This window comes from Podarcis gaigeae, assembly GCF_964106915.1.
Source record: "Podarcis gaigeae genome assembly, chromosome: 7".
NCBI lineage: Eukaryota > Metazoa > Chordata > Lepidosauria > Squamata > Lacertidae > Podarcis > Podarcis gaigeae.
In genome coordinates this window covers 38492492-38519582 of record NC_139683.1, presented here as the reverse complement: position 1 = coordinate 38519582, position 27091 = coordinate 38492492, and the positions used below count along the sequence as shown (strand labels likewise).

Here is a 27091-nt window from a genome sequence, read left to right as displayed (position 1 = left end):
GAATCTAAATAAATTAAATAAACCATTTAAAGGTTAAGAAGCATACTCTGACCAAATTTTTACTGTATTTTGTGCTCCATAAGATGTACCTGACCATAAGAGGGACCTAGTTTTTAGAGGAGGAAAAAAAGTAGAAAAATATTATGCACAGAGCGTGTAAGCGGATCTCGATTTTCTTGATTTAAAGCAAGCAAAGCAAGAGCTGCTTACACGGCTTCTGTCCCGCTTTGCGCAGCTCTCACTGTGCTTGCTCATCCCATCAGAGGCATCCCTCAGCTCGCGACTGCAGCCTCAGCCGAGGGATCCCTCTGCCGTCCAGTGCTTTCGCGACATCAAACGTGCAGACATTTCCCCTTACTTTTTAGGAGTAAAAAAGTGCTTGTTATGGAGCGAAAAATATGGTATTTCCATGGCACAATCTATGTCCATGGCACCATGCAAATGACCATAATACTGTGAGGCGTCATCAAGAATATGTACCTCCCAGCTCTATAGTTACACACCCAGTGATTTTCAGATCTAAAGCTTGGCCTTTGTTCACAGGGCCATTCATCATCTTCAGAAACAAATGCCCAACAAATTCTTGAATCCTGATCAGCCTACTCTGCTATTCATAACTGAGACTATGGAAGAAAGAAATCAGCTAAGATGGGAACTTGAGTCTTTCAGGAGCTAAAAGATAAAGGAGATAGTGTGTGTGTGTGTGTGTGTGTCTGTGTGTGTAAAAGCCTGGTTGCTGCAGTAACTCTGGGCAGCTTAGAACATAAAACACACAGCAACACATCATCAGTTAAAAACTTTCTGATGCAGGGTTGCCTTCAGATGTCTTCAGAAAGTTGTGTAGTTGTTTATCTATTTGACATCTGATAAGAGGGTGTTCAACGGGGGGGGGGGGGCGGTGCTAATGTGGGGCGGGCACCAGATCCAGATTCATAGGTGAATTGGCTGTTTTCAGTAGATCAGTCACTTTTTTCACCAATTCCAGCTGTGTTTTTGTTTTCTCTACTTTTCTTGCTATAGGTTTAAATGATTTGCATTATAGGGCTTAAATCTTGGAGCCCCCTTTTATAAACAAAAAAGAAGTACCACTGTTTTAATACACGTAATTTATAGACATTACTCTTTCACATGTAATATTATTTCATGTTTAGTTAAACACTCGCCTTCCTGTTATACTCTTCCATTCTGCCTCTACTAGTGCAAGTTCCCCAAAAAGGGGAATTCTGGGTATATTGCAGGATAGGGCAGAAAAGCACTTGTACGTCTTCAGAAACGTAGGACCTTCTGCACACAAAGCAGGTGCCGAGCTACTGAGCTAGGGACCCTTCCAAATAATTCATATACAATCCAGCAAAATACTGTGTATATCAACTTAGCTTTAATAACATAATTATTAATGCTTCCTGTTACAGACACCTTCTCATGAACACTGCAACTATTTTATATGGACTAGTTAGCTTTGTAATGGTTATCAAATCGTTCTGAAAGAGCTCTTAATATATTTCCTGGCCTTTTTTGGTGTTTATCCCGAAGATTTTCAAGTGCAATCTTCGCCTGTTGAAAGAAAACCAGAGGAATGCATTGTGTTATAGGAATAGATTGCAAAATAGGTATTCACAGTTATTAATATCTGTGAGGAAAAAGCTAAAGGGATCAGAACCAGAGGCAAGCCATTTATTCCAGCTATAGAAGCACAATATGTAACTTCTTTCATGCAAATGTCTATGTATAATGAGATGTGTTGCATGGGAGTCCTTGTCTCTCAACCCTCAAAAGTGGTTTCTTCAACATGGAGGTTTGGGCCAGAGCAGCCAGGGTGAGGAACCCCCACTAGGAAACTGCTCATCTCTCAGTGAATCCAGCCCACTCTCTTTATGTTTACCAAGAGCACTGTATGAGAGTGGCAGAGAAACAATCACACATATGTGCCTTGGGCTGCTTTGTACACAGTAGTTACCTTGCATGGTTGTTACAATGTAGGATAAAAGGAGCGAACCTCAGGACAACCAAGGCATAACTCCTTGCAGAAAGAACTTTCTTATCTGCCCCTTTAAACAGGCAATCAAAACCTGAAACTTGATGCAGCAAGAAAACAAGCAGAAAGTGCTTGGAGAAGGATCAGGCATACTAAACAATGTTCGCACCCTGTTCCCATCAGCCACCAGGACCCTACATGCTCCTCCCCTTAGCCCCCTCCCTTTGGGATTCGGATTCCAATGTTTTCCTGGAGGAAGGGGTGAAGTGTAACATCCCCTGCAGGAGCAGGTGGAATAAGTCATGCAATGAAATACCATACAAATGGTATCTGTGTTTGACATTGTATTCAGTGAAACGGCATCTCATATAGGAGCTTGCTGATGCATGAAATATAACAAATTACAATATATGTGTTGCAGGTTTAGAGTTGATAGCTTGGTAGTTGGTCAGGAATTATGGCACCGTTTAACAAAGCTGTATCCAATGCTCTCTTAAACACACATCAGTGTGTACATGCAACATATATCAACGTGTACAATGAATTGTCTTCCTCTTCAACCCTCTCCATATCCTCAAAAATTAGCACTACAGTGGCTTGGAGGGACCTTGTCAGGCAAATTCTGGGGCACATAATTAGTCTCAACAAGTTAAGGAGAGGGGAAATTGAGTGATGGGCATAATGCACAAAAGTATATATAATGAACCCTATATCTGGTCATATAGAATGAGGAAATCAATACGTACAATAAAATTTAGAGCTGAAAGAGAAACCAAGAGGAAAAAAAATATTCTGCTTTTAAATTTCCAAGTTTAGAGTTAACTTACTCTTTCAGCCAGCTCTACAGCTGTTATATTTGGATCATATGGGATGGGTTCTCCAACAAATGTCCTCAATTTCACTGGAAACCCTCCGTAAATGGGAAGCAACATACATCGAGTTTTGTCATACAGCCATTTTGTCAGCCCTGTGTATGAAATGGAAGAAGATTCTGAAGGAAAGCGACACCATATCAAATCTGAAATTAGTTGACATTCTCAGTGTTTCGCAATTGAAATAAATAGGAAGAGAGGAAAAGTTAAATAATATGAGTGCTTGGGAAAAGAGATACAGTGGCACCTCGGGTTATGAACACTTCAACTTACTTTTTTTGGGTTACGAACGATTGTAACCTGGAAGTAAGTTGTCCAAATTCTTGGAGGACTCTTCGCTGCCTGGAAGCAAACCTGGACATCGGCGGGGCCTACAGAGCTCTCAGAGGCCTCTGCGAATGCAGGGAACCATGCCCCGACATCCGAGGTGCTTGCAGGGCTCCGCGAATGCCAGGAGCCAAGCCCTGACATCCGTGGTGCCTAGAGCGGTTCTGCAAATGCTAGGAACCAAGCCTCGATGTCCAAGGTGCCTGCAGGGCTCCACGAATGCCCTGACATCCGCGGTGCCTAGAGCGGTTCTGCAAATGCCAGGAGCCAAGCCTCGACGTCTGAGGTGCCTGCAGGGCTCCGCAAATGCCGGGAGCCAAGCTCTGGCATTTGTGGTGCCTAGAGCGGCTCTGCGAATGCCAGGAGCCTAGTCCTGACGTCCACAGTGCCTGCAGGGCTCCACGAATGCCAGGAGCCAAGCCCCGACATCCGCGGTGCTTAGAGCAGTTCTGCAAATGCCTAGTCCTGACATCGGCAGTGCCTGCAGGGCTCCGCAAATGGCGGGATCCAAACCCCGACATCCACTGTGGCTGCAGAGGCTCTGCGACTGAGCTCCAGCCGCAGGAGCTCTCTGAGGCCTCCACGAATGCTGGGAGCCAATCCGATTGTGATTGTGGAAGAGGACCCGGAGCCCCCTCCAAACAGTGAGTTTGGAAATAGATTTTAATTCTTTTCATCTAAAATACTGTCTTATTTATTATATAGTACAGTACATTGATTATTAGGGAGCCGGGTGGCACTGTGGGTTAAACCACAGAGCCTAAGACTTGCCGATCAGAAGATTGGCGGTTCGAATCCCCACGACGGGGTGAGCACCCGTTGCTCGGTCCCTGCTCCTGCCAACCTAGCAATTCAAAAGCACGTCATAGTGCAAGTAGATAAATAGGTACCGCTCCGCTGAGAAGGTAAACGGCATTTCTGTGCGCTGCTCTGGTTCGCCAGAAGCGGCTTAGTCATGCTGGCTGTACACCGGCTCCCTCGGCCAATAAAGCGAGATGAGCACCGGAACCCCAGAGTCGGTCATGACTGGACCTAATGTTCAGGGGTCGCTTTACCTTTACATTGATTATTGCCATCATTTTATGGATCAATGGTCTCGTGAAACAGTAACATTTGTGTTAAATTGCTGTTTTAGGGTGTGTTTTTTCATCATCTGGAACGGATAAATCCACTTTCTATTACTTTCAATGGGAAAGTCCGCTTCAGGTTAAGTACAGACTTCTGGAACCAATTAAGTACTTAACCTGGGGTACCACTGTACAAGATATTCAGTCAGCTCTTATCAGCTCTTTGCAATCAGTCATAAGTTGTGTATAATAGACTACAGAATATGGTATGTTTCCTGTTCAGTTCCCCTCCATTTTAGGGTTCCTCCCACATTTATCGATTATAGCTTTCTGTTAAATCTACTAGAAAACTAAGCAAGGGCATGTTCACTCAGTACTGAGGCAGGCAGCACAGCTTTTGCAGATACGTGTACATGGAATAAAATCTATTAGTGAGTAGTAAATAGATATTCTTTTAAAAAGATCATTCTGTATTATTAAAATGTATATTGCCTGAGATCTCTTGATCAACCAAGGTATTTAACTTACTTGTCTTTCCAACGGTCCTGTATGCTTCACAAATGTTTTGTGTAAAAATAGGGATGATGGGCTAAAAAAAAAAAAAGATGAAACAAACATGAAAAGAAAGGTGAGATTTGGATAATTATTTTGTCCCAACCAAGCCTTAATTTTTGTTATGGACTACGAAGAATGCTTCACATCTGGGATCATAATGAGAAGCAACTCATAAATGATAATGTAATTGGCTTTAAAATTCCTGACACATCTATTCAAATCTCTCAGATGAAGAAAATTCAGAAGCTGTCCTCCAGATTTTCAGGAATTTAAGGGGGGGGGGAAGAGAATTTCCTGGTTTGTCCTGAGGGGGAAAGGAAGCCAGATTCAGCCAACCGGCCACTGCTTTTTGGAGTTTGGTGGCAGCTCGTAGGCAATGAGCAGCTGAAAAAGGTCTTGGGGATGACCAGGACTCTGAGGGTTCCTATGGAGGTCAAAAGCAAGTTCCCAACGGGTCTGAGGTTCCATTTGGTGCTGGCCTAACCCGGCTGCCAAGCTGTGATCTCTGGACTCCAATGTGTTCCAGAAGCAAGCTGCCTCGAATTTCCTACTCAGCGAGCAGCAGATTTCCCAGAAAATAAAACCAAGGAAAAGGGGATTTATTATTCAAGTGTCTTTAGCATTTGGATTAATTTGGCGAATTTCCAGGAGAACAAAAGGGGAGTCTTCTCTAGAATTGGTGACTATCCTGCATGGGAACCAGATGGCTGAAGCACTGAAGGAAACAAAGAAACTCTGCCATCGGAAATAAAAGGAAGGGGACAGGGGGATACAAACTTTGAAAACTTTCTTTTTTTAAAAAAAGCATTCAAACTTTTATACTCCTCCCCCCTGGATTCAATTGGCGGCAGCTATAGCATCTCAGGAACAATTGGCAGACAATTTGGCTTTAATTGAATTGAGGCAAAAAGAGATGCTTTTATGGTTTAGATCTATTGCTCAGCAATCTGGTGAAGCAATAAGGGATAAAATAATTGAGGCAATTGCAAATCTTCTTGAGACTCAAAAGCAGTAGGGATTTACGATATGTAAAGGTTTGTTTTAAAGCAGTGTTGGGAAGAGCTGTGGCACTCCAGGTATCATTTGACCCCCAAACAGGATATTTGCCATCCTCAGCTTTTTTGGATGCTGGATCAAGGATATCAACATATTACATTTTTATCTAGGATAATCGTGAAGGCAATGCAAATTGCACAAAGATCACTCACCACTTTCGCCTCCAAAGCTGCCTGAGCAAAACCTGTGCGTTTACCCCACATTATGCAGTAATCATGACTATACAGTGCTTCTCTACCTCCACCAGGTGAAATGGCCAGTAAACGGCCTTTCTTCATCATTTCCACAATTTCAGCTTTATTGTAAGATTTCAACCTGAGCACATAATAAAACATCCGCAGCCCTGAAAAAATAATAGAAGAATGCATTTTATGTGAAACTTATTTAGGAAATAGGGTGGATACAATACAAGTGTCATTATTCCAAAGATATTGCACTATTATGGATCACAAGCATAGCTCTCTGCTAATACATTTCAACTAGGATTTCATGAAGGGGGACTTTATGCTAATTCCTCTTTTGCTCAGAGGTTCTGACAGTAGGCTTTTTTTGGAAAGCACATTGAGTGGGGTTGAGTGCTGAGGTGGCCACTTTTTAGACATGTGTTCCTCAAGTCAAGTCTGTAATACATTCAGGTTTGCATTATGATAAAAATACAGCTGACAGTGCCTTGCTGCACCATCCAAACCTTCAATCCCTTTAGGGTGCAGAGCTTTTGGATATAGTAGATACACACATGGGGGGGGGGAGAGATACACGCATGGCACAGAGGAGACAATGCTGATGGAAAAATGCCTCCACCAGCAGAGATTGGTACACAGATATATGGGTGGAGGTTATATGCTGCATTAATTAACCTAGTGGAAAAACTCCAAACAGCCCTCTGTGCTACTGGGTCTCTTTGGACTCCTTCCTCCAAATAACCTTTCTGTGATGTCATAGTTTCCTGGGGTGGCTGCTGTGTGCATGCAGAGGAAGATGATGTGGGGGGAGTGGCAGTGGAGGGCCTTTAACACTACAGCAAGGGTGCCACGTGTATTTGATTGCAGTCACATGGGGGCATAAAAGCTGTGTGTGGGAGTCCTTGATTGGCCATGTGTTTGGGTGGGGCCATGTTTTCTGGGATCTGTGTGCAGATTTGGTGATAGGTTGGACTTGTTATGAAAGCCACGGACATGTCTTTGGGGCTTCATTTGGGCTTCTGCCCATTTCCTTAGCTGTAGCTCCCACCCTATCCCAGCTGCCACCCAGTGGTGTCTGAATACAGGGATTTTGCGCAGGTGGTTTGCTAGTGCAGATGCTCCCAAGCAGAATCCCATACTTTGCATACTTCTTTCCAGTAAGGAATATCCCATCTTTACTAATGACTGAACTTTGCAAAACTGTACTTGAGGAAATCATCAACTTAGACACTCCAAAGCCTACGCCTTGCCCTGTTCTGGTATTAAAGTGAACAGCAACTATTACATGAGAGCTTGTAGTCATAGCATAGGAATCAGATGACACATTATCCAGATTCCTCAGTTTTTAGATCTCTGTGGAAGAATGTAGACAGAAAAGCACGGCATTTCTTCATGGAGACCATTTCTGCTGACTCAGTTGTGAATTGGAAATAATTATTCATCCTGCATTTTCTCTTTTACTAGCAATGACTTGGTGAGAAAGTACCTTCATCTGCACTAACTAAACTATTTCACCTGTTGCTGCTATTTTATTTATCAGTTGTTTTTACCTGCTTTCCTGATGTACAGTTTTATATTTTATAGCATTGTTTCATAGCTTATAGCATTGTTTTATGTCATATTTTACATGTTTTATGTAAAAAAGCATGATTTAAATTTAAATAATTTACCTGGTATCCAATACGCAACATGATGCATTAATGAAAAGCATGCTCTCCCCGTCTCTAAAAAATATCTAGCCGCAAATAAGACATAGCCGATAGACATAACTCCATGATGATAAATAATAATCCCTGGTCCTTTAGGGATATGTTCTATACCAGTAAGTTCATAACCTGAAAATAATACAAAATGCAACAAAGAAATATTGCAACCATTACTGGAGGAAATCAGTGTGGTTCATAAAAAAAAAATCAATTTAAGATCAGGTTAAAAGCTCTTGTCAGGGGTTCAGAAGGAGAGACACAGGAGGGGGAGCAAATGGAGAGTGAGGAGGAGGAGTACGAGGGGGGCGCAGGCAGTGACAGTGGCCAGAGTTATTCCACAAGCCTCTCTAGCGAATCGGAGGACTCACAGAAGGGAGCGCCGGTGGCCAGAGCGAGGGGGGTTCCAGGGGGGAAGCCCCAGGAGGAAGGGGCCAGCGGGGAGTCCCTGAGCAGCAGTTGGAGATCAGGACCAGCGTCTCCACCAGAGCGCAGTGGGGAGGGGGAGTCCCAGGAGTCGGGACCAGTGTCCTCACCACCAGAGGGAGGAGAGGAGTCAGGTTTGGCAACACCCACATCAGGAAGCGGGGAAACGGTCAGAAGGAAAGTCACCGGCTGGGCGCACGCGCCAAGTTCAAATGTACAGGAGTGCGGCACAGCGGGGAGCCCAGGAAGGGAGCCAGGTCCTAAAGCCCGCCGGAGGGAGGGAGAAGACTCAGGGGGCTCAGCGTCAGAGGAGTCCAGGAAGGAGGAAACTCCAGAGGGCAGAAGGACCCAGCGAAGGAAAGAACAGCGTAAGAGGTGGAGCCGGGCTAGAATCTTAAACTGGTGTGGGTGGAGCAGTGAGTCAGAGGGGACTTAGCCGGTCTAGCGTCAAGACGTGGGTCTGCGCGCCCAGAGCTTTGAAATGGAAACTAAACTTCAATAAAGACTTTTGTACATTATATCCACCGGGCGTTGGTCCTCTGTGAGCTGGGATCTAGAGGCAGACCTGACAGCTCTGTTATATGCTTTTGAATTATGAAGCTGGAGGAGAATCTTGAGAGTCCCATGGACTGCAAGAAGATCAAACCTATCCATTCTTACGGAAATCAGCCCTGAGTGCTCACTGGAAGGACAGATCCTGAAGCTGAGGCTCCAATACTTTGGCCACTTCATTAGAAAAAAAGGCTCCCTGGAAAAGTCCCTGATGTTGGGAAAGATTGAGGGCACAAGGAGAAGGAGACGACAGAGGACGAGATGGTTGGACAGTGTTTTTGAAGCTACCAGCATTAGTCTGACCGAAGCGCAGGAGGCAGTGGAAGACAGGAGTGCCTGGCATGCTCTGGTCCATGGGGTCACAAAGAGTCGGACACGACTAAATGACTAAACAACAACGACAATATACTCCAGCATTCTGGATGCTAGGTTGTCAACCACACGGATCAAGACTTTCTCTGTGGTGGTCCCTTAATGAATGAAGGGATTTCTCCTCTCGTAGAATATTCCTTCCTTGTTTCCTTTTGAGCAGGTGGAAGCATTTTGGCCCAGTCTTTGAGTGAGCTAAAACTGTGTTTTGCTGTTTTCGTCTACTTTAAGCTTTTATATAGGGTTGAGCCCTTGAGACAGTTTAATATGTTGTTATAGTAATACTAAAGTTTTCTGAGACTTTTTTAATTTAAAGAGTAGTATCCCCCTTCTGTATAAGAGCTATCCAGGGCCTGGAGTATATTTGTTCCCCGTCCCAAAGAGCTCCAGCTTCAGGCATCTTCAGACCATTCTCTGAATCTCTTTCTACCAAGTGAGAAAGCTGCTTCCTAGACACCCCCCCTCCTTGACCATGCCCTAAGTAGCTACATGGTCTCATCCTTATGGCCCAAACTTGGTTTTAGTCGTGTATTTCTGATTTAAGTTTCAACACTACAGTAACATGAGACCTGTGGGAAGCATTGAGAACATATAAAGAGTCCTAGGGATCAGGCCAAAGTCCTCTGTATTAGACCATCCTGTTTCCCACAGTGTCCATCTAAATTAGTAGCCATCACCACATCCTGTGCTGGCAAATTCCATAGTTTGTGTACATACAGTGGTACCTCGGGTTACGGATGCTTCAGGGTACAGACTCTGCTAACCCAGAAATAGTACCTCAGGTTAAGAACTTTGCTTCAGAGAGTTCTCTCCTTCCTTGAAACTTTGAAATACCCCCACCTAGAGGATTGTGGAGATATAGAGGCCTGGGAACTGTACTTTATTGTGACTCTCTGTGGTTAAATTGTTTACACTCTGGACTTTGTCTAACTTATGAAACAAAAGAAAATTTGACCTTGAACAGAGGCAGGTGTGGAATGACTGGTACAGGGAGAACAAGAGCAGCTAAAGCTAAAGAGAAAGAAAAGAAACCAGGGCAACTTGTACAAACAACCCTATCTCATCAACGAAGATCATCCGTTCCAACTGTGCTAACAGCACAGGAGGTGGAATTTGAAGAGCCTGCTGCAGAGCCTGCTGCAGAAGATATGGCAACTGGAGGATCTGAAATAGTCCTGAAGCAAATCTTGGAACAACTTGGAATTTTAAATCAAAAAGTGGACAATCAATCATCAAAAATTGACCAAGCTACATCCTCTATTACTAAATTATCTGAGCAAGTTTCCCATCATACCCAGGCAATTGAAAAATTACAAGGGGCAACTACTGAAAATTATAAGCTTGCGGTGGAAGCTTGTCAAAAAGCAGAACAGGCGAACAAAAAGGTTGATGAGATTAGGGGGGAAGTAAGGCCTCTGAAAAGACAGGTAGGGGAACAACAAGCCTACCTGTCATTGGGTGAATTGAAAAGTAAGGAAAATAATCTCAGATTAAGGGCTATCCCAGAATTGGAGGAGGGAAACCTACAGGGATTTTTGACACTTTTGTTCTCCAAATTCTGGGCGATAGAGGAAGATAAGGATTTTAAAATTGTGACTGCCTTTAGACTGGGAAAATTGATAAAGAAGGACAAGTCCAGAGACTGTTTGGTTATTTTGAGATCGAGAGAGGAAAGAGATAAGATACTAGGCCTACATTTTAAAAAACCTTTGGAGATAGAAGGAAAAAAGGCTGAAATTTACAGAGACATACCTAAACACCTTTTGGACCTTAGGACTACTTATACAGATTTGACCAAACTGTTGAGATATAACACAATCCCTTATAGGTGGGAGTTCCCGCAAGGACTATCATTTACTTACAAAGGAAGGAAAGTAAGAATTAAAACACCGGAGGACCAACAGAAGTTCTTACACGACCACGAGGAGGACCTCCAGAAAGGAGCTGCAGCTTCTTGGCCTCCACCACCACCGGGACCATCTCCAAAGCCTACACCGTCTGGATCTGGACCAACATTACTACCTCCGGGATCGGGGGGAAGCCTAGATACCCCATTGTAGACCCACCATTGTAGACCTACTAATTGGACCAGGATGTCGCTGCAGCTTCTTAGTTGGAATATAAATGGCGGAAATTCTCCGGAAAAAAGAAGAAAAGTATTTCATATATTGAAAAAAGAACATTTGGACATTATTTGCCTGCAAGAAACGCATGTGACAAGGCTCCACAGAAAAGTGTTAATTAATAAAAGACTAGGCCAAGAATTTATCTCTTCGGATAAAGTGAAGAAAAGAGGTGTGGTGATATACGCAAAGGAGAGCCTGTCACCGAAATTCTTATTTAAAGATGAACACGGCAGAATTTTGGCGATTGAAATTCAGACACAAGGAGAAAAATTTCTGATATTAGGAATCTACGCCCCGAATGAAGGAAAATCGGAATTTTTCAAGAAGCTGCATGAGATTATGCTGGACTACTTAGACTATAACAACATCATCATGATGGGTGACATGAATGGGGTTGTGTCTGTAAATATGGATAAGTCGCAAAGTGCTAACATAACGAAAGATGGCAGACTACCTAAAACTTTTTTTGAAATGACCGACAATGTGGACTTGATTGACATATGGAGGGTTAAGAACCCCCTAGGAAAAGAAGGGACTTTCTTTTCTGAAGCTCATCTGACATGGACACGAATCGACCAAATATGGATAACTAGAGGACTGGCACCCAAGACTAGAAAGGTGGAAATCGGCCCAAAAACCTGCTCCGACCATAATGCTTTGAAAATGGAATTGAGACAGGACTATTTTGAGATAAATTTGAATACCACCGTGGAAAAAAGAACAATCTGGGACGCAAGTAAGGCAGTTATGAGAGGGTTTCTAATACAACAAAACACGATTAAGAAAAGGCTCTGGAATGAAAAGAAGGAGAAGATATTGGAGAAAATAAGAGAAGGAGAGAAAAAATTAAGATCTAGGCCTAAGTCGAAGGATGTGTTAAGAGAAGTGAAATTTTTCCAGGCGCAATATTCAAAATTGATAAATCAGGAGGTGGAATGGAAAATTAAACAAATGAAACAAAGATCCTTCGAATCGGCGAATAAGTGTGGGAAACTGCTAGCCTGGCAGTTGAAAAAGAGACAAAAGCTTAATACAGTTACAAATCTAGAGATTGAAGGGAGAATGGTTCAGAAACCCGAGGAAATTAGAAAGTGCTTCCAGAGGTACTTCAAAGAACTCTATTCACAAGGGCCGCAAAAAGCTTCCGAGGTGGATCAATTTCTTAAAACTAATGGATTACAAAAAATACCCCTGGAAATGAGAACAAACCTGAACTGTAACATTACACAGCAAGAAATTGAAAGTGCCATTCAAAATCTTCAACTTGGCAAGTCCCCAGGCCCTGACGGCCTAACCTCCAAATATTATAAAGTTTTAAAGGACTATTTGATACAACCTTTGATGGAGGTTTGCAACCAGATAATGGAGGGAAGGAAGGCACCGGAAACGTGGAAAGAAGCTTTCATCACATTGATACCTAAATTAGAAACTGAAAAGACTCAACTTAAGAATTACCGCCCCATTTCACTCCTAAATGTGGATTATAAAATTTTTGCCGATATTTTGGCAAGTAGACTTAAAAAAGTACTAAATGAAGTGATTCATAAGGACCAGGCTGGCTTTCTCCCTGGTAGGCATTTGTTTGATAACACAAGAAACATTATTGACATTTTGGAACTTCTACAAACAAATCTCAATACCAGAGCGGTTTTAATTTTTATTGATGCAGAGAAGGCCTTTGATAACATTTCTTGGATGTTTATGAAGAAAAATTTGGAAGGGATGGGAGTGGGGCGGGGGTTCGAAAATGGTATAGAAGCAATCTACACAGAACAAAAAGCTAAATTGATAGTAAACAATGTGGTGACAGAGGAGTTTAAAATTGAAAAAGGGACACGTCAGGGGTGCCCCCTATCCCCCCTATTGTTCATTTCAGTTCTGGAGGTGTTGCTAAACATGATTAGAAAGGACCGGTTGGTTCAAGGAATTGAGGTCGGAGTGAAACAATATAAATTGAAAGCATTTGCAGATGACTTGGTATTAACATTACAGGAACCAGTCTCTAGTACTAAAAGAGTGTTAGAATTAATTTCTGACTCTGGTCGGGTGGCGGGGTTTAAGTTAAATAAGCAAAAAACCAAGGTTTTAGTAAAAAATTTGACAGTTACAGAAACAGATGAGTTCTCTAAAGAAACGGAGTTGAATGTGGTTAAAAAAGTAAAATACCTAGGGGTGTACCTGACCTCCAAAAATTTGAATTTGTTTAAAGATAACTATGAGAAATGTTGGTCAGAAATCAAAAGAGATTTGGAAACATGGTCAAGATTGAAACTTTCCTTGTTAGGCCGAATAGCTGCTGTAAAGATGAATGTATTGCCGAAAATGTTATTTTTGTTTCAGGCCCTACAGATCGTGGACAAGGTGGAATGTTTTGGAAAGTGGCAGAAGGATATTTCTAAGTTTGTTTGGCAGGGCAAAAAGCCCCGAATAAAGTTTAAAATATTAACTGATGCGAAAGAAAGAGGGGGATTTGCCCTGCCAGACTTGAGGTTATATTATGAATCTGCAGCCTTCTGCTGGTTGAAAGATTGGATTTTATTGGAGAACACTGACGTCCTAGATCTGGAAGGGTTTGACAATGCGTTTGGGTGGCATGCATATTTGTGGTATGACAAGGTTAAAGTGCACAAATTGTTTAAAAACCATATTGTCAGAAGAGCAATCTGGAGGGTCTGGACAAAATATAAAGACTTATTGGAGAGTAAGACTCCGAGGTGGCTCTCACCGGTGGAGGCCAAGGCACGTAAGAGACTTAACATGGAGGCCCATTGGCCTAAATATTGGGAAATAATTGAAAAAATTGGAGACAATTGGAGGTTGCTAAGCTTGGAGAAATTGAAAACTAAGGTACGAGACTGGCTGCACTATGCGCAAATTCAAGAGGTATTTAAAATAGACAAAAAAGTTGGATTCCAGGTGGAAAAATCGAAACTAGAGACTGAATTGTTAGAGCCTAAAAGTAAACTACTTTCGAGAATGTATAACTTGCTGCTTAAGTGGAATACACAGGACGAGACAGTCAAATCCGCTATGATAAAATGGGCTCAGGATGTGGGGCATAACATTATGTTTGTAGACTGGGAAAGGTTATGGAACACCGGTTTGAAATTTACGGCATGCACTGCCTTGAAGGAAAATATTATGAAAATGGTATACCGGTGGTACATGACCCCAGTCAAGCTAGCTAGGATATATCATCTGTCTGACAACAAATGTTGGAAATGTGGAGAGGCGGAAGGGACATTCTTTCATCTCTGGTGGACCTGCCCGAAAGTGAAGGCCTTCTGGGAAATGATCCATAATGAACTAAAAAAGGTACTGAGATTTACCTTACCTAAGAAACCAGAGGCCTTCCTTCTGGGCATGGTGGACCAGAGAGTGCTTAAGAAGGACAGAACCTTTTTCATGTATGCTACCACAGCAGCAAGGATTCTGATCGCAAAATATTGGAAGACACAAGATTTACCCACGCTGGAGGAATGGCAATCGCAGTTGATGGACTATATGGAATTGGCTGAAATGACTGGCAGAATTCGAGACGTGGGAGAAGAAACAATTGAGGAGGACTGGGAAAAGTTTAAGGACTATTTGAAAAAACACTATAAGCTGTATGAATGTTAAAAAATGCACCTTTCAGGAAACTCTAGCTTCAGCAAATGTAAGTTAATGAAATGAAAATTAAGACACAAGAATTTAGAGGTAAAATAATGAAACAACTTTATTGTGTTTAATACAAAGCATATAAGAATTGGGTTATAGTAAAATTGAAATTAGGGAACATGATAAAATGGAAGTTACAATAAGTTTTGAAATAAGTTAACAAATTGCTGATGCTTTATAAGACAGGGAACGCAGGGTTTGGAGGATGTGGGGAAGTCCTTTAGATTGGATGGAAAAAGAATATGGAAATTTGTTATTCTTCTATTCTATTTTCTCATAACCACTCTTTATTCTTTTTTCTGTATTTCTAAAAAGCAATAAAAAATATTTTTTAAAAAAATGAAAATGGAATTGAGACTAAATACAACCGGATCCTTCAGATGGAAAATGAATGACACCTTATTAAGGGACGAGAAAATTGTTAAGAAGGCCCAAAAAACTTTGAAGGACTATTTTGAAATAAATTTAAATACTACTGTGGAAAAAAGAATAATCTGGGACGCAAGTAAAGCAGTTATGAGAGGGTTTCTAATACAACAAAATACGATCAAGAAAAAATTCTGGAATGAAAAGAAGGAGAAGATATTGGAAAAAATAAGAGATGGAGAGAAAAAATTAAGATCTAGGCCAAAGTCGAAGGAGGTGCTGAGAGAAGTGAAATTCTTCCAAGCACAATATTTGAAATTGATAAATCAAGAGGTGGAATGGAAAATTAAACAAATGAAACAAAGATCCTTTGAATCAGCAAATAAGTGTGGGAAACTGCTAGCATGGCAGTTGAAAAAGAGACAAAAACTTAATACTGTTACAAATCTAGAAATTGATGGGAGAATGGTTCAGAAACCCGAGGAAATTAGAAAGTGCTTCCAGAGATATTTCAAAGAACTTTATTCACAAGGGCCACAGAAAGATTCGGAGGTGGACCAATTTCTTAAAACCAATGGATTACAGAAAATACCTCAGGAAATGAGAACAACCCTGAATAGTAATATTACACAGCAAGAAATTGAAAGTGCCATTCAGAACCTACAACTAGGCAAATCTCCAGGCCCCGACGGACTTACCTCCAAATACTGTAAGGTTTTGAAAGACTATTTGATACAGCCTTTGTTGGAGGTTTGTAACCAGATTATGGAGGGGAGGAAGGCACCGGAAACGTGGAAAGAAGCCTTCATCACATTGATACCCAAACTAGAAACTGAAAAGACTCAGCTGAAGAACTACCGCCCCATCTCACTCCTAAATGTGGATTACAAAATTTTTGCAGACATTTTGGCAAGTAGGTTTAAGAAAGTGCTTAATGAAGTGATCCATAAAGACCAGGCTGGCTTTCTCCCTGGTAGGCATTTGTTTGGCAACACAAGAAACATCATCGATATTTTGGAACTTCTACAAACAAAATTAAACACTAGAGCGGTGTTAATTTTTATTGATGCGGAGAAAGCCTTCGACAATATTTCCTGGATGTTTATGAAGAAAAACTTGGAAGGGATGGGAGTGGGGCGGGGGTTTGAAAATGGAATAGAAGCAATATACTCAGAACAAAAAGCGAAATTGATAGTAAACAATGTGGTGACAGAGGAGTTTAAAATTGAAAAAGGGACATGGCAGGGGTGCCCCCTATCCCCCCTATTGTTTATTTCAGTTCTGGAGGTGCTATTGAACATGATTAGAAAAGACCGGTTGGTACAGGGAATTGAGGTCGGAGTGAAACAATATAAATTGAAAGCATTTGCAGATGACCTGGTATTAACATTGCAGGAGCCTGTCTCTAGTACTAAAAGAGTGTTAGAATTAATTTCGGACTTTGGTCGGGTGGCGGGATTTAAGCTGAACAAGCAAAAAACTAAGGTTATAGCAAAAAATTTGACAAGTACAGAAACAGATGAGTTTGTGAAAGAAACAGAATTAAATGTGGTTAAAAAAGTAAAATACCTAGGGGTGTATCTGACCTCCAAAAATTTGAATCTGTTTAAGGACAACTATGAGAAATGTTGGTTAGAAATCAAAAGAGATTTGGAAACATGGTCAAGATTGAAACTTTCCTTGTTGGGCCGAATAGCAGCTATAAAGATGAATGTATTGCCAAAAATGTTATTTTTGTTTCAGACCCTACAGGTCGTGGACAAGGTGGAATGCTTTGGAAAGTGGCAGAGGGATATTTCTAAGTTTGTTTGGCAGGGCAAAAAGCCCCGAATAAAGTTTAAGATACTAACTGATGCGAAAGAAAGAGGGGGATTTGCCCTGCCAGACTTGAGGTTATATTATGAAGCTGCAGCCTTCTGCTGGTTGAAAGATTGGATTTTACTGGAAAACACTGATGTCCTAGATCTGGAAGGGTTTGACAATGCTTTTGGGTGCCATGCATATTTGTGGTATGACAAGGTTAAAGTGCACAAATTGGGACTTCCGGGTCGGCGCCATCGCCGAATGGCGGACTCCCTCCGAGCTCCGGAGGGAGCCTGCACGGCAGGGGCTGGGTCCTACCGCACCGGCGATGCGGGGACCCTTAAAAACCACGGCCACGGGGGCCGTGGACATGGAGACTCGGCTGGCACCGTTAGCGCCCTCCCGACTCGTGAAGGAGCCTTTTTAAAGGCTAAGGATCGGGTGCCGGGGAGAAGCGTGGTGTTTTGAGTCCTCTGCCATCCCTGCCGTGCGAAGCCGCATGCCATCCGGCGGAGAGCGCTGGCTTTTTCCTTTGAAAATTTGGACCTAAAAGAACAACCCGTAAGTAATTGGAACCTGGACTAAAAAGAGGGACAAAATTTTAAAAATTTCGGAGCGAGCGGGGGAGGCGCAAAAAAGGAAGTCAGCCACCCCCTCCATTGTAGAAGGGTCAAAACAAAGGATTTGATAACTAAGATCGGAATAACATCATTTTGGCAAGTTTGGAACCTCACGAGTGAAGAATATGAGATTGAGCTGGAGGAGGAAAGTAGAATTTGGACTTAAAAACACCCCCCCCCCTGGAACCCCGGGAGCGATCGATGACGGTGTTTGGAGAGGAGAAAGGCAAGTTTTGACAGCTGTCAAAGAGCTGTCAAAGCAGAAAAACAAGATAGAGACTATGTTACAAGGACTTTGCAGGTTATATTTGTTATAAATTGGATACAAATTGCTTTAAATAAGGATTACAAAGTTACTAGGGCTAATGGATGTGATCTGGAAGAGAACTCAGTTTTTGCAATCCACCTAGAGGAGCCGAGGGATATCACAAGTGGTTTTAGTTGGAAATTTGAACAGAATTTTTTATCTCCTGGGAAACTGCAGAAATGGAACATTATTATGACTACAGAGGCCAGTATACCGAAGAAGACAATGGAATCATCCGTTGTGGAACGAAAGGAACTTGACGTAATGTTTTGTTTTTGAGCAACAAGCCTCTGCAAAGGAACTAACTTTTGGAATTAGGACATTTGTGCAGGAAAACAGGGACAGAAAGAAATAGAAAGAGGAGTGTGGCCAATAAGAACAACAAAACAACAAGAATTGGACTAAGTCGAAAGTGGGGACATTTGGGACATCCAGATTTGACAAGCTTAAGGATTATAATTTGGAGTTTTTCACTCCTGGATATAAAAATCTGGATGGAAAAAATGGGCCTTTCTTTGAGACAGAATCTTTTCATGATTGGACATGCGAAACTAAAGAGGACTGGCAAAGGACTATGACTTAGAGAGACGTGGAAATATCGGACATTGAGGAATATTGGGAACGCAACCGGGAAAAGGGGGGGTGGGAAATGTGGAACCCAAAGGGCGTAAACTATGTTTTATTTAGGCTATATACATCCACATGGTATTCTAAAGTGGGGAACTCGTGGAGGGACTAAGCCGATTTTAGGGGAATGGAAAATAATTTTTTTTTTTTTTATAAAAAAAAAAAAAAAAAAAATTGGGTTAAGGATAACAAGTTTGAATTGAGGAGAAGAACTTGTTGAGATTATCTGTTTATTTGAGAGATTTGGAATACAAGGGGGGGAGGGAAGGGGAAGTCCTGAAAGGATGTAATTGGAAAAAGATTTGAAATTGGATGTCTTATTAATTTGTAATTAATTGGAAAACTTTAATAAATATTATTTTAAAAAAAAAAATAAAGTGCACAAATTGTTTAAAAACCACATTGTCAGGAGAGCAATTTTAATGGTCTGGACAAAATATAAAGACTTATTGGAGAGTAAGACTCCGAGGTGGCTCTCACCGGTGGAGGCCAAGGCACGTAAGAGACCTAATATGGAAGCCAATTGGCCTAAATATGGGGAAATTATTGAAAAGATTGGAGACAATTGGAGGCTGCAGAGCTTGGAAAAACTAAAAAACAAGGTGCGAGATTGGTTGCATTATGCACAAATTCAAGAGGTTTTTAAAGTAGACAAGAAGGTTGGATTCCAGGTGGAAAAATCGAAACTAGAGACAGAATTGTTAGAACCAAAAAGTAAATTACTTTTGAGAATGTATAACCTGCTGCTTAAATGGAATACTCAGGATGAGACAGTCAAATCCGCCATGATAAAGTGGGCGCAGGATTTGGGGCATAACATCATGTTCGAAGACTGGGAAAAGTTATGGAACACCGGAATGAAATTTACGGCATGTAGTGCCTTGAAGGAAAACATTATGAAAATGATATACCGGTGGTACATGACCCCAGTCAAGCTTGCTAAGATATATCACCTGTCTGATAATAAATGCTGGAAATGTAAAGAGGCGGAAGGGACGTTCTTTCACCTCTGGTGGACCTGCCCGAAAGTGAAGGCCTTCTGGGAAATGATTCATAATGAATTAAAAAAGGTACTGAGATTTACCTTACCTAAGAAACCAGAGGCCTTCCTTCTGGGCATGGTGGACCGGAGAGTGTTTAAGAAGGACAGAACTTTTTTTATGTATGCCACTACAGCAGCAAGGATTCTGATTGCAAAATACTGGAAGACACAAGATTTACCCACACTGGAGGAATGGCACACGCAGTTGATGGATTATATGGAACTGGCCGAAATGACTGGCAGAATCCGAGACTTGGGAGAAGAAACATTTGAGGAAGATTGGAGAAAATTTAAAGACTATTTGGAAAAACATTATAAGTTGTATGAATGTTAAAAAATGCACCTTTTAGGAAATTCTAGCTTCAGTAATGTTAAATTCAAGAAATGGAAATTAAGGCACAAGGAGCCAGAGATAGAATAATGAAACAACTTTATTGTGTTAAAATGAAAATGTACATGATTTGGGTTATAATGCATTTGAAATTGGGTAACATGATAAAAAGGAAGATACAATAAGTATTGAAATAAGTTAACAAATTGCAGACGTTATGTATCACAGAGAATGCAGGGTTGGGAGGATGTGGGGAAGTCCAACAGATTTGGAAAAAAGGGTAAGAAAAATTTGTAACTTTTCTTTTTGGCTTTTATAACACGTTCTTTATTCTTTTTTCTGTACTATATAAAACTAATAAAAAATATTATTAAAAAAAAAAAAGAACTTTGCTTCAGGATGAGAACAGAAATTTGAGGCAGCCTGCTGCAGGAGTGCATTGGAGTCCAGAGATCACAGTTTGACAGCTGGGTTAGCCCGGCAACAAATGGAACTGCAAACCCGTTGGGAACTCACTTTTGACCTCCATAGCAACTACAGTGGTACATCAGGTTAAGAGCTTAATTCATTCTGGAGGACCGTTCTTAACCTGAAACTGTTCTTAACCTGAGGTACCACTTTAGCTAATGGGGCCTCCTGCTGCCACCACACCGCCATGGTGCGATTTCTGTTCTCATCCTGAAGCAAAGTTCTGTAACCTGAAGCGTCTGTAACCCGAGGTACCACTGTACATAGTTGCTAATTGTGTCTCTGTGAGGGGTAAACAACATTCTCCAGGTTTCTTTTGGAGAAGAAGCGTACTTAAAATGTGGTTGAAATGTATGGTGTTTATGCAGCCACCAGCTGACCCTTTCTTTTGTAATCTGTCTTATTTATTTATTTTATCATTTATTGAATTTATATACCACCCTATACCTGGAGGCCTCAGGGCGGTTCACAGAACCGCCTTAGTTTCATACTTCATAAAATGCTTTGTTTTTCTTATTACATAAATAAATAGCCATGCCTTTATTTTGATCCTTATGTGGCCAACCCAAACTTGTAGCTGTTGTGACTCTGAGGGGGGTTCAGAGGTCCAGTCCTGATTCACTGTGGCAACTGTTGTACCAGTCCTTCAAGCCTGAAATTCTGATCCTCAGTCCTATGAAATTATAGTGACTCATAAGAAAGAATTATCGCTATGAAAGAAACTTTCACTCACCATGCCATATCTTTCCATATATATCTATAATATTAGCAAAAAATGTCCTTGGCTTTTTCCAAATTTTGCTATCAGGACCAGTTTCTTGGTGCTTATTCATCTTCATGTAAACATATAGCCCAAATGAGCAAGCACAGCCAACCAAATATATATCTATCATTAATGAACAAAGCAAAATCAGAAGCTTACGAAACCACCAAGGGTGAACCACTGAGCTCAGGTATTCTTCTAAATAAGGAAAACTAATCAAGTTTTGCAGCATTTGAGTAAACCAGCTCATTGTTTCCTGATCTGAAGCACCAAGCGTATGCCAATGAAATAAATATATGAAGTGAATTTTTCTTCAGTTGTGATGCTATTTCCCCCACTGTTTACCTGGAAAACAGAAAATGCAGTACATTGGTTTGATCTGCCATCCCAGAAACATTCATGAATACATGAAAATCTCATGCTGCTTAATATTTTCCTAGTTTTCCCCACTGCAACTTGCTCAGTTGCTGTATTGTGTTTCCAACGTCCATCATGGAGATTTACAAAATTAGAAATATATGACTTCATCATTTATCTGTTGTAAAGCAAGCTCTCTCTCTCTCTCTCTCTGCTGATGCCTGCACAGGAAGTGACAAATAGCACAACTACTAGCACATTTGCAAACGAAGCAGGGTCCAGTATGGTTGCAAATAGAATGAGAGACTTTGATGAGATTCCTGCATTGCAGCGGGTTGACTAGATGACCATTGGAACCCTTCCAACTCTACCCTTTATGATTATCTGAACAAAAACTTTTACTTACATTCCTGGTAAGCCTAAATTGCCTTTGCTTCAGTCATCTCTCTCTTGAAGCAGCAGAAGTCTTGTCTGGTGCACTTTTTCGTAGGCCAATTTCGACCCCTATGGAGACATGTCCCTTTATGTCTCTGTTTAAAGAGACTCGGATGGGTGTGCCATCTGAATGAGGAAACGAAGAATTGTGAAAAAGAGGGAGTGCTTAGGGTGCCTGCTACTTGGAAGTTGTCGCCATTTGTAATTAAGGATAACTGATGAAATCACATCTACAATAGCAGTCATATTGCACTATAACATATTGGGTCACAGAAAACCAGTTATTGACTAAGGAGTAAAGGTAGGAATTGTGGCAAGATATGCATGTTAAAGGATCATCCTGCAATACGTAAACCTTAGTAACATGTCATGTTTACAATATTGAATCCTAGCACTGTAAAAGCTCTTCCATTGGACCTGCCATTTAGTTCTACAATTATTTAGTATAATTAGGTCTTTAACATCCCTTGAGAGACAGCCAAATTTAAATAACAATTTGACACACAGCTGTGAGGCATTTGCGAGCTTTTTTGCGGAGAAGTTCTTTTTGCTCCGCCATGACCTCCCTGCCAATTTGAATACAATAAAGGAACTGGAGGCCCCTCGACTGTCCTCGGGCCCAGTATTGGACCCCAGCCGATGTGGACAGACTCCTCTGAGCTGGAAAGCCCACCACCTGTCCTCTTGACCCGTGCCTGTCTTGGCTGATTAGAGCGTGTCCAGACGAGGTGCGTGCCCCCCTAGGAGATATCATCAATTTGTCCCTTGGCACATGGACATTCCCAGGGGAACTGAAGGAGGCAGTGGTGCGCCCGCTCTTAAAGAAAACATCATTAGATCCTTTAGATTTAACCAATTACCGCCCGGTTTCAAATCTTCCGTTCCTGGGTAAGGTGATTGAGAGAGCAGTTGCTGAACAGCTTGGTGGGTTTCTGGATGAAACATCGGCTCTGGATCCATTCCAGTCCGGCTTCCGTGCTGGTCATGGGACCGAGACGGCTCTGGTCGCCCTAACAGATGATCTCCGTAGGCAGCTAGATCGAGGCGGGTCGGGGCTGCTGATTCTTCTAGACCTGTCAGCAGCCTTCGACATGGTCGATCATGAACTCCTGGACCACCGCCTTGCCGACGTGGGGATCCAGGGCACAGTCCTTCAATGGCTGTGCTTGTTTCTCTCTGGTCGGGGACAGAGGGTGGCTCTTGGGGGGGAATAGTCATCGCGCCACTCCTTGGTGTGTGGAGTGCCTCAGGGTGCGATACTCTCCCCGATGCTTTTCAACATCTTTATGCGCCCCCTCGCCCAGCTTGTCCGGAGTTTTGGGCTGGGTTGCCATCAGTATGCTGATGACACCCAACTCTATCTGTTGATGGATGGCCATCCTGACTCGGCCCCAGACACACTGATCAGATGTTTGGATGCTGTGGCTGGATGGTTACGTGGGAGCTGGTTGAAGCTAAATCCTTCGAAAACAGAGGTCCTGTGGCTGGGATGGGACTATATGGGATTGAGGGGGGAAACTCCCATCTCTTGTGGGGGTGCAATTAGTGCCAGCACCGTCCGCTAAGAGTTTGGGTGTAATCTTCAACACCTCCCTTTCCATGGAGGCGCAGATTACAGCTATAACAAAGGCGGCATTTTTTCATCTCCCCAAGCTAAGCAATTGGATCCTTACCTCTCTTGCCCTGACCTAGCCACTGTGATCCACGCGACAGTCACCTCCAGACTGGATTATTGTAACTCGCTCTATGTGGGGCTGCCCTTGAGACTGAGCCAGAAACTCCAGCGGGTGCAGAATGCTGCGGCGAGACTCCTTACGGGGTCCTTGCTGCGAGATCACATTCACCCGGTGCTATACCAGCTGCACTGGCTCCAGGTGGAGTACAGGATCAGGTTTAAGGTGCTGGTTTTAACCTTTAAAGCCCTATACGGCCTAGCACCCTCGTACCTACAGGACCGCCTCTCCTGGTATGTCCCACAGAGATACTTACGGTCTTCAAATAAAAACATCTTGAAGGTCCCAGGCCACAGAGAGGTTTGGCTGGCCTCAACTAGAGCCAGGGCATTTTGGCTGTGGCTCCGATCTGATGAAACGCTCTGTCACAAGAGACTAGGGCCCTGCAGGACTTGACATCTTTCCGCAGGGCCTGCAAGACAGAGCTGTTCCACCAGGACTTTGGGAAGGCACAGCCTGACTCCCTCCTTCGGCAATCTTTGCGGAATTCTGGCCCAATGGTTGCCATTGGTTTGATTTGAGTTAATTTTATAATGAATGATTTTAGAGTGTTGTGTTGTTCTGTTGTTCTGTTGTACTGTTTTATTGTTGTTAGCCGCCCTGAGCCGGGCTTCGGCTGGGGAGGGCGGGATATAAATAAAATTTATTATTATTGTTATAGTTATTGTTATTGTTAATTCTACAGCAGCATGTGTATGTGGATTTCATTAAGACCTACTAGGTTTGAATACTGAATCTCAAGTAATCATCCTCAGTAATCAATCCTACTCTAATAAACTTGACCAGCTACTTGTGCTCTAGGCATTGTCTAAGATCTCCAATACAATCTGTTTGATTGATTGGTTAAATTCTGCCATGCTGATTTTTCTGCAGGCAGCTCATCAAAAAGCTTCTTCACTCGTTGCTCTTGCAGTATGCTTTGCTTTCTCAGGAGCTCCAGAAATTCCAGGTTGACATGCTTTGACATCAAAGGGTCTCCGGCTTTCGGTACATGTTCAATATTGTCAGGTGGGGGTCCAACATGCATTTGTCAGTTATGTCAGAGCAATACTGTAATCACATAGACATATGGTGGTCTTAAAGTTTATTTCTCAAAAAAACATGAAAGTGATATGAAAGTAGCCAAGACAAATGTGCCACAGAAGCCCACCAACCCTTGCAAAAGCCGAATAGGTAAAGGTTCTTTTGGCATGTGGGTGGAGGAAATAAAAAGGCACCTGTTAGGATGGGTAGTGCAGAAGGCAGCAATGCCAACAAGAAGAAAACCCAGAGCCACTGATTGTATTTATGCCCCCAGTCATCATCTATGCTGAGTACTACAATGGCAACAGGAATTTAGGAGGAAAAAACTGCCAGGCAGTGACATCCCCATGTCATAAGTGTGAAGGCAGACAGGAAGGCCCTGGCACAGGGCAGATTGCCGTTTTATCAGTTTTAATTGCACAGCCTGAATTTGGCCCATCAACCCTTATGCCGCAGCTCCCACTGGCCAAATGGACCCTTTCTCCACAGTCTATCTCAACACCTGAATGTTTTAGAACGAATGGCCCAATGGTTGCCATTGGTTTGATTTGAGTTAATTTTATAATGAATGATTTTAGAGTGTTGTGTTGTTCTGTTGTTCTGTTGTACTGTTTTATTGTTGTTAGCCGCCCTGAGCCGGGCTTCGGCTGGGGAGGGCGGGATATAAATAAAATTTATTATTATTGTTATAGTTATTGTTATTGTTAATTCTACAGCAGCATGTGTATGTGGATTTCATTAAGACCTACTAGGTTTGAATACTGAATCTCAAGTAATCATCCTCAGTAATCAATCCTACTCTAATAAACTTGACCAGCTACTTGTGCTCTAGGCATTGTCTAAGATCTCCAATACAATCTGTTTGATTGATTGGTTAAATTCTGCCATGCTGATTTTTCTGCAGGCAGCTCATCAAAAAGCTTCTTCACTCATTGCTCTTGCAGTATGCTTTGCTTTCTCAGGAGCTCCAGAAATTCCAGGTTGACATGCTTTGACATCAAAGGGTCTCCGGCTTTCGGTACATGTTCAATATTGTCAGTTGGGGGTCCAACATGCATTTGTCAGTTATGTCAAAGCAATACTGTAATCACATAGACATATGGTGGTCTTAACGTTTATTTCTCAAAAAAACATGAAAGTGATATGAAAGTAGCCAAGACAAATGTGCCACAGAAGCCCACCAACCCTTGCAAAAGCCGAATAGGTAAAGGTTCTTTTGGCATGTGGGTGGAGGAAATAAAAAGGCACCTGTTAGGATGGATAGTGCAGAAGGCAGCAATGCCAACAAGAAGAAAACCCAGAGCCACTGATTGTATTTATGCCCCCAGTCATCGTCTATGCTGAGTACTACAATGGCAACAGGAATTGAGGAGGAAAAAACTGCCAGGCAGTGACATCCCCATGTCATAAGTGTGAAGGCAGACTGGAAGGCCCTGGCACAGGGCAGATTGTCGTTTTATCAGTTTTAATTGCACAGCCTGAATTTGGCTCATCAACCCTTATGCCGCAGCTCCCACTGGCCAAATGGACCCTTTCTCCACAGTCTATCTCAACACCTGAATGTTTTAGAACGAATGGCTTTGGACAGGGAAGCAACTAAGAAAATGAGAGATTGCAAAGGACTAGAAGGATCAATTCTCTTTTATCTTTATATCATTTTGCTGTTCCTTCCTTTCCTTGGTACAGCCTATTCAGGAGAAGCTATCTGCTTCTCCAATATGGAGGTAAGATGGTAGTGAAGGCAGCAGAAAGAATATGGGAAATAACGGCTTCAACATTTTACAACTGGGATAAATCATTAAAACTGGGATAAATATTCAGATATATGATTGAGGGAAGGGTTTTTTTTCTTTGTAATCCAATAACTGAGGGTTTTGTGGGGGAACGAACCAGTGTATTGCATGACTTCTACTTATCTGGAGGTAGAGGGAGAGTGGGGAAGATAATGGCAAGGTGGGTGTGATTAAAACACATCAATGGAGCCACTCCACTGATCCTGCTTGTTTGTTTATACCATGCTGACCAACTTGCCTTTCCCCCTCTACCTCCTGTTAAGCAGCAGCAGGTGAGCAGCAGTGCCCCTTCACACACTGAAACTGCTATAACCCATCATGGTGCAATGCAGGGGCATGTAAGAAAATGTCTCCTGCAGTTGCTATGCCTCCTTAATTGCTAGGTACACCCACACCTCCAACTATGTTGGCGTGGTTTTGAAATGGGCTGGAACACCCCATTAAGGTGTTATCCACCCTGCATTGTTGAAACTCTCACTATGTGGGCAGTGAGAACTTCAATCAATGATGCTATCAGGATGACAAGAATGGAGCCACTTCTGAATGAATACCA

At 42.3% G+C, this 27091-nt stretch overlaps 1 protein-coding gene and 1 long non-coding RNA gene across 2 annotated transcripts in view; one reads left to right on the top strand and one right to left on the bottom strand.

Moving 5' to 3' along the window:
• LOC310848707 overlaps nucleotides 1-27091 on the top strand; it is a 178061-nt gene that overhangs the window by 41697 nt on the left and 109273 nt on the right. The window lies entirely within an intron of this gene.
• Nucleotides 1357-22099, bottom strand: LOC310848636 (DGAT1/2-independent enzyme synthesizing storage lipids-like). The gene is made up of 7 exons (XM_083748009.1): nucleotides 21961-22099; nucleotides 21168-21542; nucleotides 7705-7869; nucleotides 6005-6195; nucleotides 4770-4830; nucleotides 2803-2942; nucleotides 1357-1554 (listed from the first exon to the last, which is right to left on the bottom strand). The coding sequence occupies exons 2-7, from the start codon at nucleotides 21445-21447 to the stop codon at nucleotides 1450-1452; spliced, it is 942 nt and encodes a 313-aa protein (XP_083604135.1). The 5' UTR covers nucleotides 21448-21542; nucleotides 21961-22099; the 3' UTR covers nucleotides 1357-1449.

Excerpts from the sequence above, each read along its gene's own strand:
- LOC310848636 (XM_083748009.1), bottom strand. The coding sequence starts at position 21,447 with ATGAGCTGGTTTACTCAAATGCTGCAAAACTTGATTAGTTTTCCTTAT. Across the intron at positions 7,870-21,167 it reads ATATGGAAAGATATGGCATG|GTTATGAACTTACTGGTATA; the intron begins GTGAGTGAAAGT and ends TATTATTTTCAG. Across the intron at positions 2,943-4,769 it reads CAGGACCGTTGGAAAGACAA|GGCTGACAAAATGGCTGTAT; the intron begins GTAAGTTAAATA and ends TTTCATACACAG.